Genomic DNA, 13,730 nt, shown 5'->3' on the forward strand with positions numbered 1-13,730 from the left:
TGGACGATCTCTACAATTGAAACCGCAAACTTCGCTGAGAACTTCTACGACAGGCCCCTGGTGCCTTCAGGAATGGCTCGGAATTTACTTACTTACTGCCACACAAGTGTATTAAAGACGCTGAACTTAGTTTGAAATTCGCTACTTCAGCTTCAGCGCTTGACAAAATGTTTTTTTTTTTTTTTTTTACTTCTCGCCACCTTTGATCCACTAAAATAATTAGAATGGACAAAATGTCGAAGTTGGTAGCATTTTGGCCTTGCAAACAAGAAGGTCCTGGGCTCAAATTCCATCCTGGACTATTTCTGCATGGTGTTCAGATGTGGGGATTCTCTCTGGGTACTCCAGCTTCATCACAGCCCAAAAACACGACTATTAAATTTAATGGTCTCTCTGAAATGCTCTTCGATGCGTGTGTGCATAGTTATGTGTTTCTGTGTGGCCTTGTGATTGGCGACGTGTCCAGATTCCAGAGTGTGCATGTATGTGTAGGACTCTCCATGTAATCCTACAGTCCACGACATAACAGTTTGGTCAAAATTGCCCTTAAAATTTAGGCCGATTGACGACATGTCCAGATTCCAGGGTGTGCATGCATGTGTAGGACTCTCTATGTATTCTGGCTGCCTCCTGCAGCATAACAGTTTGGTCTAAATTGCCTTTAAAAGTGAGCAAGGATTGACAGATGTTGCTACTGTTAAAGTCATATCAAAATATTTTTTTTCTTACTCCAAATATAACAACAAAGATCATTATTAAAACAAAAACTTGAGAGATGTAAAAAGTGATACACCTAAAAAAGTACTTTGAAAAATGTATGCTTCATGCCAAATTGCGTCTTAATACGTGGTTTATAATGGAGGAATGATAAATGTAGTTTAACTTTTTTTTAAATGACTGAATTGCTAAAAAGCCACAAACATCTAGCTATGCAATCCAAACCTACCGTGGTTTTAGAGGTCAGGGGAATAAAACTTAGTCTAAATTTGGTGCATGAAAAAACTACTTTTTTCTGTTTTTCTTTTTTACTACTTGACATTTTTACTACTTGACATTTTTGTAATTTTCTACTTAATTGTCATAATAGTTACAAACACAGTTTATGCCAATCCTACACCACGAACAGTGAAAAATCTTCTGTAGTTTATAATTAAACTTGGCTGGTTTGCAGCATATGCCTACTGTTGCTCCTGTTTGTCTTTTTATAAGATGGAAGTTTTTCTGTTGTTGTTCCTGTTGTTGTAGTTATATGCTGTAGTTAATCGTGGGGAGTACCAGTTTATTTTATGATCACAAATTCTAAACATGATGACACCTGGTGACAATATCAGCACACTACATTGACTTGGCAAATAACGTAAGTTTTCAGCATATCAAATGTTCTATTAAAATGAAACACACTGTACATGACGAGTATTTAAAGAGTTTGGTTACTTAAGAAGTAGGAAATGTGCAGATCTGAAAAAAATGATTGACACTGAACAAAACACCAAATATATTTTAAAATAATTAACTAAAGAAAGAAGCAGTGAAAAAAAGAGAAAAATTATAAAAAGTATGATTGGAAATATACATGACAACTACATGACATTCAGGTACTGCATACACATCAATTTATTTTAGCCATTTACATGAGTACATTTGTTAAAAACAAAGTAAGCTTTCTTTAAACATAGTGCATTGGAAATTGCATCACGCAAATGGAGTAAATGTTTTTAACAAACGAACTCTAATGTTTTCCGTTTGTCCAGTGCTTCCTGTGAGCCAAAAGTAATTGCAGGCAGGAAAATGCTGCTTCACTTTGTGGCTGACTGCCTTCCACTAAAACCATCAACACTGTTTTTTTTTTTTTTTTTTTTTTTTTTTTTTTACTGTGCTAAATCTTTGTGACATCCTGTAATTCAAGTTTGTGCATGACTGACTAACTGTGCAAATTTTAAGTGTGCTTCTGTTGATGTAGTACTCCATGAGTGCCTGAAGCTAACGGCTTATTTCTGACTCGGGCATTGGTCCAAGAACGTTGAAAACCCAGTAAATGTTCTTGTGCCTCAAAAAAACTATTTATGGTTCTTGAAGTTTTGTAGATTTTTGCCTCGTTTTGAAATTTTAAGTAGAAAATGAAACAGTCGACCATAACTGTGAAGTAAAAGAAATCTTCAATCTTCAATGCATGGCTTTGAAGATTATTTACAATTAAAGACCTGAAAAGTGTGGTGTATGGCATGTGGCATGCTTCATGCATTTGTAAAAAAAAAAAAAAAACACAGTGTGGCAGAGAATAACCAGACAGACAGTGAAACATTGCAGTACCGTGATGTGGAGATGGTTCTATTCCACCAGGTTAAGAAAGCAGGTCATAAGTTGTAAGACTTGGCTATTCTTGAAGAAAACATGTTAGAGGATGTATTAGACCTAAAACCGAAACATCTTTATGTGTTGGAAAGGCCCAGTCAAAGTCCAGACCTAAATTTGGTTGAGAATCTGAGGAAAGACTTGCTTTTCACGTTCCCTTTCCATCCATTCTGACTGGGGTTGATGAATGGGTGAAAATGTCAGTTTCTGGATATCTAACGCTGTCAGAAACATGTCGCAAAATGCTTCCAGGTATACATGCAGGGAGACGTTGCCCCAGCAGGGATGATTACAAACACAAGCTAAAAAAAGTGAAAATCATAAATTTTTCTTCCATTTCACAATTATGCACAACTTTGTGTTGGTGTAAACTTAAAGGAAGCATCAATTCTTTTTCAAAGTTCTATATCACTGCTTCCAAACAGTACGCAAAGTAGCTGACTGCATTTCAAATGCAATATCGACATTGCAACTTTAACATATCTTAGTGTAATTTTTGTTTTTCACTATTCCAGCATCAGGATTGTGATCACAGCTGAAGCCTACCAAAAGCTCTTAGATCGGCTCAAAGGTTTAGCAGGTTTGCCACCTTGAGGATTATTAAAATAATCTTTATGATCTGCAAAGTCTTGTTGGAAAAAGCTGGCCATGCGGCTGGTCTCTGGTGGGATCTGTCCGGTTTTGAAGGAGCCTTGAAGGTCCACGTCGATGCAGAGAACCCCAGACAGCAGCCGGTTCTTGTACCGGTCGAACACGTCCTGCATTGAAGAGCCACTGCTGTTCATCCAGGTGGGAAATAGGTTGCTGGAGCTGGACTTGGATGAGAGGGACCTGTAATGGTGAAGCTCCAGGTGGCAGAACAGCCTAGTAGAAAAGATTGCAAATGAAAAATTAGCTCAAATAATTGTAAATAAATATAAAATAAAATATATTACTACAATTGAGAAAAGATTTTGTACTGAGCTAACTTTACTCACAAAATGCCATGTTCTGCTTTTCAGCAAAAAAAAAAAAAAGACAGAGAAGCTTTAAACTCCTTCAAATTATCCTAAAAGGAGCAGAGTTTTGCAAGATTTGCAAGACTAAAGTAATATGTTTACTGTCTAAATCTAATGTCATGACAGCAGAATGTACAAAAACGCAACAATTTTTCATCCAGTGTCGGCTTGATTGTTGACATATCAGTCGCTTTGAGTTCCTGCCACCTTCAAAAGGCTAAAATGATATGCTTCTGCAGGTTGTACAAAGCTGAAATCCTGCCAGGATCAAATACTGCAGAGAGAAGCCTCTGTCAGTCCGCTGTGTACAGACATGCCTGACATGTTATGCAACATTAGACTGTGACTGTAACTGTTGATTTTATGAACTACCTGGCAGATATGTGCTGTGAAAAGTTTCTGGACGCCTGACGCAGAAGACGTTGCAGGATTTTCTGTATCTGCTCTCGGATCCAGCCCACATCCTCCTGCACATCTGGAAGCCACTCCAGAAGCCTGTATATGGAAGACATCATCATCAGTCGGTGCACAACCTAGCATCCCCAGTAACAGCGATAGACATTGCCCTCAACTATCAAAATGGTGCACCTGCTAAAGTTTGCAGAAAAGTATTACAGTAAAGTTAAGTTAAGAGACCTGGTGATGAAGAGATGTCATTTTTATGCAGTCCTCACTGTTCATCGTTTTAAGAAAAGCTCAGGTCTTCATCCACCTTGTTTGTGCCAGAATTTAAATATGGACAAATGCATGGAATTATCTTTTTTCTTTTAGCCTTTATCACCTGAACACACATTTTCAAACTGTGAATGAGATGGTCAAATGTCTTTTAAATTTTGAGGTCAGAGAAAAGGGCAACTGTGTCGGAGAAATAGTCCCTTGAGGATTACTAATTCATACGTTTATAAAAATTGTGAACCTGTAAAAGGAGAGTGATATTGCTACAGGTACCAATGAATGTTGCAGCTGTGACAATAAACAAGCATACTTTAGCTAATAGTTGCATTTTTCAAAGTATTCAGTGTGATATTAAGCATCTACATTACAAAAAGCAAGTTATTCTTTCATAAGGGGTGAAAATAATGCTCGCCCAAAAATGGATGAAATAAACTTCAAATCTACAGTTTCAATACTTTCAAAACATTGTTTCCTGAAAAATGGCTTTGATTATAAAACATACAATAAGACACGTACAACATTATCAGAAACAGTAGGAATGAAGTGTAATGTGATGAAGTCACACATCACCTGAGAGTCAAGGACATGGCAGACTCCAGAGGGAGAGTGTAGGGGAGCATCATGGCTGATGCCATCCTGACAGGGAGCAGGTTGCCCAGAGATTGCACCAGGCTCCTCCTCTCTAGGCAGGCCTCTAGTAGAGCTGCAGGGGGCGCAAAACATCAAGTTATGTAACTAAACACTTGCTCAATTTAGTGGATATATTTATACATTTAGTGAATATAGTTTGCCACCGCTGTTAACTTTGGGGTTTTGATGATGCATCTGAAACATATTTTCTCAAGGTGGATGGGTAACACAACTTCATTTTCAAAATAAATAAATACTTGGGTGCATAATTGGATGAATTTCTTGTGAATTTGTTTCATTTCACACCAGCTTAAGTATATTAATACACACTGAATGTAAGCAAGTCTCAGCTTGATCTCAAGTTGTCTTGGCAGAACCGGTAGAGTTCACTCTTTGCAGAGACTTTTAAGCACAGGCCATACATTTTTAGCCACATTTGTTAAGTAGTTTCTTTGGGTTGACTCATTAGAAAACTTAAGGTTGGCGTACAAAACCAGTTTTGATATGTATATGGGATTCTTGTCCAATTAGAACCTATCAAGGAAATAAAATGTTTTTCATCTACAAAGGCATGGATAACAAAGGCTGGAAATGTGTTTTTACAATAGCTGCAATTAAAACAAAAAATGACTTAAGAAAACATGTTTAATAATTGTTTTAAACCTGAAAAAAAGTCTGATGTTAATGAAGCAGAAAAGAAGAACAAAACAAAAAGGCTACTGAAGACTTTCACACAAACTGCAAATAAATATTAAATATGAGACACTGTCAAGTTGAGTGAAATCTTACCTTTGTGCACGGCAGGTGGAAGATACTCGATGATATGCTCATCCAGTGAGGAGCTGGCATGAAGCACCACTTTTGCCTCCACCTGTGGCTTCTCTTCTGCCTCATTGTTTTTCTCAGCCTTCCCTTCATCACAAGCCTTATGTTCTTCTCTGTTGGCCAGCAAAGCTTTGTCTGTTTGAGGCCCGGTGTAATTAAGCAATCCTGAATTTCACACAACACAGATATAAACCTTACTGATTCATCAATATATTCTATGAAAAATATAATATCTTTGGTAAATCTGCTTTTTAACAACCAAATATACATTTCACTGCTTGTGTGTACTTAAATAACTACAGTGAGTAATTTGAGCTTATCACAAGGAAAAAACAGCCAATTGATTTGCTGACATGGTAAAAGGAAGCATGAGTTTTGATAATGTATCAGGATCAACACGCTGTGTACAACCTAAACATTTGTGTTCATGAGACAAAAACAAGGAATCAATAATGCTAGTTCATAGCCAGATTTATTCAAAGTAGCTTTGAATAAAACAAGTCTTACCGTTTCTCTTTAAAAAGTGGAGAGCATCTTTATATCCCTGCTTGCACATGGCCTTCATGACCTGCATTCAAACACACATTTACGTTTATCTTTTATGTGTCAAAGTAGTGCAGTGTGATCTCTTCATCTTACATGCTGTTACATGCAAACATTACCTTTTGTAATGTTTGTAAAATGTTTAAATTGTTGAGGCGGTTGACTTGAATTTTATGTTTTGATTTTGTTTGTGTCCTCAGATATTTCATAATGTATTTTTCTTGTAATTTTTGTAAAAGTATGATTTTATTGTAATGTGTGTGGTGTGAGGGCCCCAAGAGGAATAGTCTCTATTACAGTAGAGACTATTTGGGATTCTTAATAAACACAATAAATAAATAAATAAATGTACAGAAATCTCAAATGCTGCAATCATTAAAACAATTCAACAGCAACAAATACGGACCATAAAACACAGATCAAAACATTAAAAGATTAGAAGATTAGTTGGTTTTTCTCCAACTGCCTTGCACTTGCATGATCACAATCACAAATATCAAAGTTTTAGCATGACAAAATGTGAAAAAACTCTAGGGGTCGGAACATTTTATTAGAGAAAGGCCTACCATTGGATCTGGTGGGAAAAGCGCCCTAGAGACTCTGTATAGGTTGGTGAGGGTGAACTGGATGCTTGTGTTGGTGAAACGTAGCTCGTGGATGTTGGTGGAAGTGTCTCGAGGGCAGATGTCGCTCTCTCCGGAAAAGGGGGAGACTGTGATGGTGTTCTTCAGCTCGTACTGTGGCAGGTTGTCGGAGATTCCCCCGTCAACATATCGCTGAATGGTAAAAGATAAATAGAATCAGAGCAAACAGAGTCAGATCAATGAATCCACAAAGTTTCCACAAACGGAACTGAGGGGGCATTCATCCACAGTGCAGGAACAAAACAGGATGCGATAATAGTGACATCATATCCCCTGTATTGATAAGGCAGGTTTTTCTCAAAGATTATGAAATGTCAAAGCTACAAACCAGGCTTTTAAATGAAATCAATCAAATAAACTTTAGATATTCTCCCCTATAAAACAACATCTTACGTTTATTTTTGTTTTTAATCTTGATTAGATTTTTAGAAATTCACAGGGTTCAATGCAAACAATATTCTTTTAGTAACATTACATGAGGTACAAAGCAGCTGTTCATTTATTATTATTATTTTTAATAATAAATTCTTCATTCTCATGTTTTTTAGCAAATTTCTTCTTCTGGAATGTAATCTTGAATTCTGCAGAGCTGCATTTAAGAACTGGAACCGAGCATGAGAATAAATTTATTTATAATTTAATAAATTAAGAGTCAGAACTCTATCTAACACATAGAATTAGATCATTTGCAACTCTAATTCTGTCAGAATTAGTCAAAAGTTGCTTGTTAACTATAATTTATGCTAATGCCAGAGGATTAGCTGATCCCAACCATCTATCTACACACAAATCAGTTTTTTTCTGCAGGGTGTTTTTCAAAATTGTAGCATTCTGTGAAATCCTGCAGTGCAAACCCATACATTATTGCACAACTATTTTTTATCATCAGTGTACATTTGTGAGAAGAAAAACTAAACCACTGGTTAGTCTCTTTACACAGTGTGTGTGTGTGTGTAAAGAGACTGTGACATCAGGATTTAAGTCATGAGAGGGCAATGAAGAAACATCAAATCACATGAGGCCACCTGATCACATTTTGGCTCTGCCACTCTCTAAGTTTTGCCTCAATCCAAACAGACACACACACACACACACACACGCACGCACGCTCACACACACCCACATACATACACACAGGCACACACACGCTCTCTCTCATGCAGTTATACTCCGAAAAACTTGTCACAAAGTTCACAGTGGAGAGCGATACTGCTTGCATCACTCAGTGATATTTCTCAGAAAAAAACCTTTGCACTAGAAACATGGCGAACAAAACAGAAAAGAGGAAAAAGAAGACTTTCCAACATCCCCCCTGAGAGTAACATTTCAGACAAACACTATCACTAGTGGAATTTTATAACCACTGTTTACACACATGTGCCATTAGGAACAAACACATTCTGAAGGAATGGAGGGCCTCAGTGGGTATGGAGACAGAAAAAGAAAATGTGCTAAAAGCAACAAACATAAAACAAAATTAAGTTAGTTACATCACATTAGAAAAATCAGTTTTAATGTAAATCTTCCCAAACCACAAAGTTAAATTAAACTTAATTAGTCTGAAAACAGAAGAATGGCAACAACAGGAAAAGGAACAGAGAATTTACTCACCACGCCTTGCAGTGTGGGAGGAATGAGGCCACAATACACAGGGATGTAGGCACTGCAGACACATGCCTAATAAAAAACCAAATAATTGCAAGTTAGTTGAGCTGCGACAGGCTGGCGACCTGTCCAGGGTGTACCCTGCCTCTTGCCTCTTAATGTAGCTGGAGATAGGCACTAGCAACTCCCGACCCGCGAGGGATAAAGGTTGAACAGAAAATGGATGGATGGATAAATAGTTGAGACTGTTTTGGAGTGAATTTGTCTGGGCAGAGTAACAGTGTGAGAGTTAGAGGAACTTCACTTGTTTCACTCCAGACGAGTGAGAATAGGGAAGTAGCTGTAAAGAGTGTCTAGTCTTAATGTTATTTAGTATACACCTGAATCAGCTCCTCCTTATTGTTGAAGTGAGACACCAGGACGTTTTCTCCGTCTGCCACTCGGGTCAGAGAGATTCCCAGTCGTCCGTTGGCCCGATGGGGGCTATCGGTGGGCAGAGTCCGCCTCAGGACATGACGGACAATCTTCACTAGATTAAAGGAGGGATGCATGGGTCCGAGGAACCGCTTCCTTGCCTCTTTGGCAACTTCAATTATGCTTGCCCCAGCATCTCCTGCAGTTAATTACAGGAACAAAGGTTCACAATCATGTAGCTCACAAACATCAGGGTTAGACATTTATTTCTTTAGACTGTTTGAATGCTTTTCTTTGTATACAACTTTGTTCATTCTTTTATTACACTATGTTCAATAAAGTCAAACTCTACTCAGCTCAAATAACTCCCAAAATCTTTATTCTTAAGACACTTATGATAATTTAAGGTGACAAGAAGAAAGATTTTATTTGAGCTGAAACTAAAAGTGAAATTAAAATAGGTTACATTCTCATTTGTTTGTGCCGGTTGAATGTTACAATTCATGCAACTATTGCGACTAAAAATTGAAACTGGATGCCATAGTCTTTCCATCCTACGCAGGTGCGCACAGACAACAGCCGGTACATACCAAGACACACTCCAGTGACCAAAGCAGTGGCGGTGAGGGCCCCAGCAGAGGCTCCATAGATGTGTCTGGCGTTCTGCACCAGGAAGGGTGCTTGCTCCTGCAGACAGCTAGCCACACCGATGTGGTAGATCCCCAGGAAGCCGCATCCTGCGAAGGAGATGTTCCAGGGCGAGTCTAACGGGAACATGCTTGTCCAGAGCTGGGACCGGGGACGCAAAAGCTTCACTTTCAATTAAAACGTTCCGAAACAGCTTACACGTTTCTTTTGCAATAACAGACTCTAAAATTTAAATCATTCCCCTTTCGCATGACTTACTCAAAGTACTAAACCTGTACCAGTTAGTATTGCTATTGCCTCAGCAAGCGATTAAAAATGAACGTAGCTTAGAAAGCGACGCGCAAATTCCGTAACACTGAAAGTTCTTAGCAGCTTTTTAAATAAACTAGGTCGGAGGAAATTAATAAATACGTAGTAAACTTTAGGCGATTGTTATTATTTCACATGCTTTGTTTGCGTAACCAAGAGGGAGGATACAGGATGAACAGCTTGACCAATCACATTTTAGCCGGAAAAGGACCTTGACCAATGAGAATTGTACAAAGTTACATTTTGTCCAATCATAGTTTTCATCGCTGAGTTACAGATGAAGTCAGTTTGCGGTCACTTTTTTCTGACATTGTCAAAAGTTATTTCCCCAGGCGGAACTCCACGTTTTGTTTTGCTCAATGTTTATGTTCCTAAATGCAAAAAAAAAAAAAAAAAAAAAAAAAAAAAGATTCAGAGAGCAGATGTCTTATTTTGAGTTTGTTTCACAAAAGGATCTGGAAGAAAGGTCAACTGATTTCTGGAAGCCTCAGTTTACATGACAATAACTGAAATCCACAATGCGCTGCATGAAGCTTTTCATTTCATAATAGAAAAGCTGCACCACCAATAGAAGGTGACTTTAAAAAAAACAGTGCCTGTATATTTCATAAGGGATATGTAACTTTAACATTTACTGTTATTAACAAAAATCTTGGATGTTTTTAACAAAAGGAAATTTGAAGCCCCAAATATAGAAAGTGCACTGTGCAATATCTCTGACTGATCACTTTCTTTGAATAAACTGTTCGCAGAATAAGACAAAATGAAGTCCGTGTTGAGAAAGGTCCAGATGAACACATCCTATTGTGAAAACAAGATGTGTTACTTTCCCTGTGTTTATAGATTTCTATTCTAAAAAGAGTTCAGTCTGAATGAGCCGTAATGATTAAATGCAGGGAAGTCTATGAATGAGAGAGAAAATTTCCCAAACATCAGATATTAATAACAATAATAAAGCGCTTTTATTCAGGGAAAAATGATCAACTCTCAGTGAGTTAAGCAGAGTCCCTCTAAATGAGACGAACATGGCAAACAATAAGGAAACCAGAACAGGGTTTTCCTAAAATATAAATTTTCATGAAGAGAGGCGATCTGCGGTGTCTGCAGGATGTAAATTATTTAATTAGCACAACTGTCCATAATTCAAATAGTTAAATAGTAGTGTAAAGGCGACATGCGCAGTAGAGTGGCTGCTGACGCAACGTGACTTATTACATGAGGAGATAAAAAAGTGTTGTTCGGGTGGGTTTGAGGCCTTTGGTGCCGATGACGTGCAGGGTCTTTATTTGTTCATTCTTTTTTTCTAACCGCCACTTTGCACTTGCTGGTCGCAGAGCCCAGATCTGATTTCGTTTTCGCCATTTTAGCAGCATAAGCTTCCATCGAAGCCTTGGAGGCGGTGGTGAAATAATATCTCATAGCATATAATGAGATAGGATCTCATTACATATCTCATAATATCTATTATAGTGAGATATTGTCTCATAGTATATAATGAGATAGTATCTGATACTATATTGAGATACTATCACAGTACAATGTCATTATAATGAGATAATATTATCATAATTAGTATCTCAATACAGTATATTGAGATACTATATAATTATATACTATGAGATACTATCTCATAATATATAATGAGATACTATCTCATTATATTTAGATCATTGTCTCTTTATCTCATTATCATGAGATAATTTTATTATAATGAAATAGTATCTCATAATATAATTATCTCTTTATAATGATATATATTTTTTTGTATCAGAGTGGCGCCGTCACACTGATCATGTTTCTGCAATAACAAGAGAGCAGCAATTCTTCTGGTCATTAATGTGTGACATAGCCCCACCCCCAAATAAAGTGGGCAACACTGAATTTCCTTTTGGGATAAATAAAGCATTTTTAAGTTTAACTGAAAATAACAAACCTTGTATACAAACAAGAGGTCTCAGATCTGAGACCTCACGTCAATAAAATTTCTGAATTGGTCTACTTTAGTACAGGAAAATGTTTTCTGATCCTAATGTTTTTTTCTTTCTTTTTTTTTGTACAATAGGAAAAGTAAATATTTCATTCAATATCAAAGATCTTGCCAGAATGTGTTCAAATATATTTTGTACATCAGAAAACTTAATATAATTTATTGCAACACAGGCTGAAATAAACATTACATCAAAGATGCCTACTGGTTGGCACAGTAGATTTCCAGAAAACATAGTTGGGGCTCGCAAACTTAAAAAAAAAACAATAAACAAAAACATGTAGCTAAAATTATTAACAAAGATATTTGATAGCTGAATGTTATTCCTGAAAATGCTTCAAAGGTTTTTATTGTTTCAGATTTTTCATGTCATGTTTTGGGACAGCAAGTTTAATCTTGATTAGATAACCTTAAATAATAATAATAAAAAAGCTATGATTTTGGACAAACTATATACAGTGTTTGACTGCTTTTACATAATAGTCTGCTATGGAAATTTAAGTTAATTTGTTATTTATTTATTAAATCACTCATTCTTTCATTCATTTTTCAGTCCCATTTATTTTAATTTCCCTTTAAAACAATATTAAATATTAACATATTCTACCTTAACTTCTGATGGGAACCCTCGCACAAGAAATATAGATTTATGTTTTTGCTTAAAATACCTTTTTCACGCTTCCGGGTTTTAAAGCGGATGTGGAGTTAGACAACTTCCGGTGGCTATAGCGTTAGCATTAGAAGGCTAGGAAAATGGCTCAGTCTCGGCGCAGTTGTTTTTGTTCAGTCCCTGGTTGTTCATGTAGGGCAAGAAAACAGCCTTATCTGTCATATCATGCGTTCCCGACGGACCCGGACCAACGGAGGCAGTGGATCCAAGCGATCCGAAGAGATGAAGGTCCGGACTTTTGCATAAAGACGGGGAGCACTTTCGTATGTAGCCGCCACTTTACACCGGAGGATTTTGTCAGCGGATCCACCACCAGGCGCCTTAAAAGTGGATCTGTTCCTTCCCTGTTTGCCTGGAATAACTTCACTGCACCGACAGTGAGAGAGTCTGTTTTTGAGAGGGCTAAGAAACGGCAGTTTGTCCTCTCTCAGAAAGCTAGCCACGCTGAAGATGCTACTGCGGACCATGACTACACGGCACATCCATCCGCAGGTAAAAGATAGTACATTGTATATATTTTCCATGTAAGATAATTTCAGTAAAATATAACTGTTGCTATAATAATATTATTATTGTTATGATCATATAATAATGAAATTATGAGATTATGTGGTTCTGTATTTTGTGGAGAGATTAAGTCAATGGCTGTATACATACATGCTCTGACTCACAACATGTATTGATCTTCACAGAAGTAATGTTTCAAATATATAATTAAAACTTATTGCTAACCGTATGTTTTGCTATTTTATTTTGTGGTTTTACAGGTGCACTTGATGAAGCTCTGGATTATATTAAGGAGTTTGGAGGCCAGACTTCAAAAAGTGGATTTGTCTGCCACACTTTTTAGCCGCTACTGTGCCTCTGATGACCAGATCCGGTTCTACACCAAATTTCCATCTGAATGTGTGTTCCGGATCTTCTGGGAGTCCATTGCACCCTCTGCATCACACCTGGTGTACTGGACCAGAGCACAGAAACTTGGAGAGGAAGCATGTGCTGAAGCCAGCCCTGCCTGCTGCATGCCTCTGATTGATGAGTTCCTGATGTATCATTCAGGGTAGCAGTGGCATGAAGGAGCAGCTCATTGCTGACATGTTTCAAGTCAGCATAGCTACTGTCAGCCGAGTGACCATCACCTGGGCCAACTACCTCTTCATTGTGTTCTCTTCTATCAACCTGTGGATTAGTCGTGAGAAGGTAAAAGCCAGTATGCCTCAAAAATTTCTGAAGTTCTCTCCAAATGTCCGTGTCATCTTGAACTGCACAGAAGTTGCTCTGGAAATGCCATCATCCCTCACCTTACAGTCTGAAACGTTCTCTGCCTACAAGAACCACCACTCTGAAAGGGCTGATTGGAGTTGCTCCCTGTGGGTTGGTGACATTTATTTCAGCGTTGTACACAGGCTGCATCTCCGACAAAGAAATAA

At 37.6% G+C, this 13,730-nt stretch overlaps 1 protein-coding gene across 1 annotated transcript; it reads right to left on the bottom strand.

Annotated features, from left to right (window-relative positions):
* Positions 1–1,839: 1,839 nt before the first annotated feature.
* Positions 1,840–9,840, bottom strand: pnpla2 (patatin-like phospholipase domain containing 2). The gene is made up of 9 exons (XM_055042628.1): positions 9,277–9,840; positions 8,653–8,885; positions 8,279–8,344; positions 6,590–6,799; positions 5,988–6,048; positions 5,445–5,645; positions 4,596–4,728; positions 3,723–3,845; positions 1,840–3,216 (listed from the first exon to the last, which is right to left on the bottom strand). The coding sequence occupies exons 1-9, from the start codon at positions 9,461–9,463 to the stop codon at positions 2,895–2,897; spliced, it is 1,536 nt and encodes a 511-aa protein (XP_054898603.1). The 5' UTR covers positions 9,464–9,840; the 3' UTR covers positions 1,840–2,894.
* Positions 9,841–13,730: the final 3,890 nt, after the last annotated feature.

This window comes from Poeciliopsis prolifica, unplaced genomic scaffold (genome assembly GCF_027474105.1).
Source record: "Poeciliopsis prolifica strain line A6 unplaced genomic scaffold, Auburn_PproV2 SCAFFOLD001, whole genome shotgun sequence".
Lineage (NCBI taxonomy): Eukaryota > Metazoa > Chordata > Actinopteri > Cyprinodontiformes > Poeciliidae > Poeciliopsis > Poeciliopsis prolifica.

Bases quoted from the DNA above. Each gene is read 5' to 3' on its own strand.
- pnpla2 (XM_055042628.1), bottom strand. From the start codon at position 9,463: ATGTTCCCGTTAGACTCGCCCTGGAACATCTCCTTCGCAGGATGCGGC. The intron at 6,049-6,589 runs GTAGGCCTTTCT...GTTTGAATGCAG, and splicing joins TTTTCCCACCAGATCCAATG to GTCATGAAGGCCATGTGCAA. The intron at 3,846-4,595 runs GTGATGTGTGAC...TTCCATATACAG, and splicing joins GCCATGTCCTTGACTCTCAG to GCTTCTGGAGTGGCTTCCAG.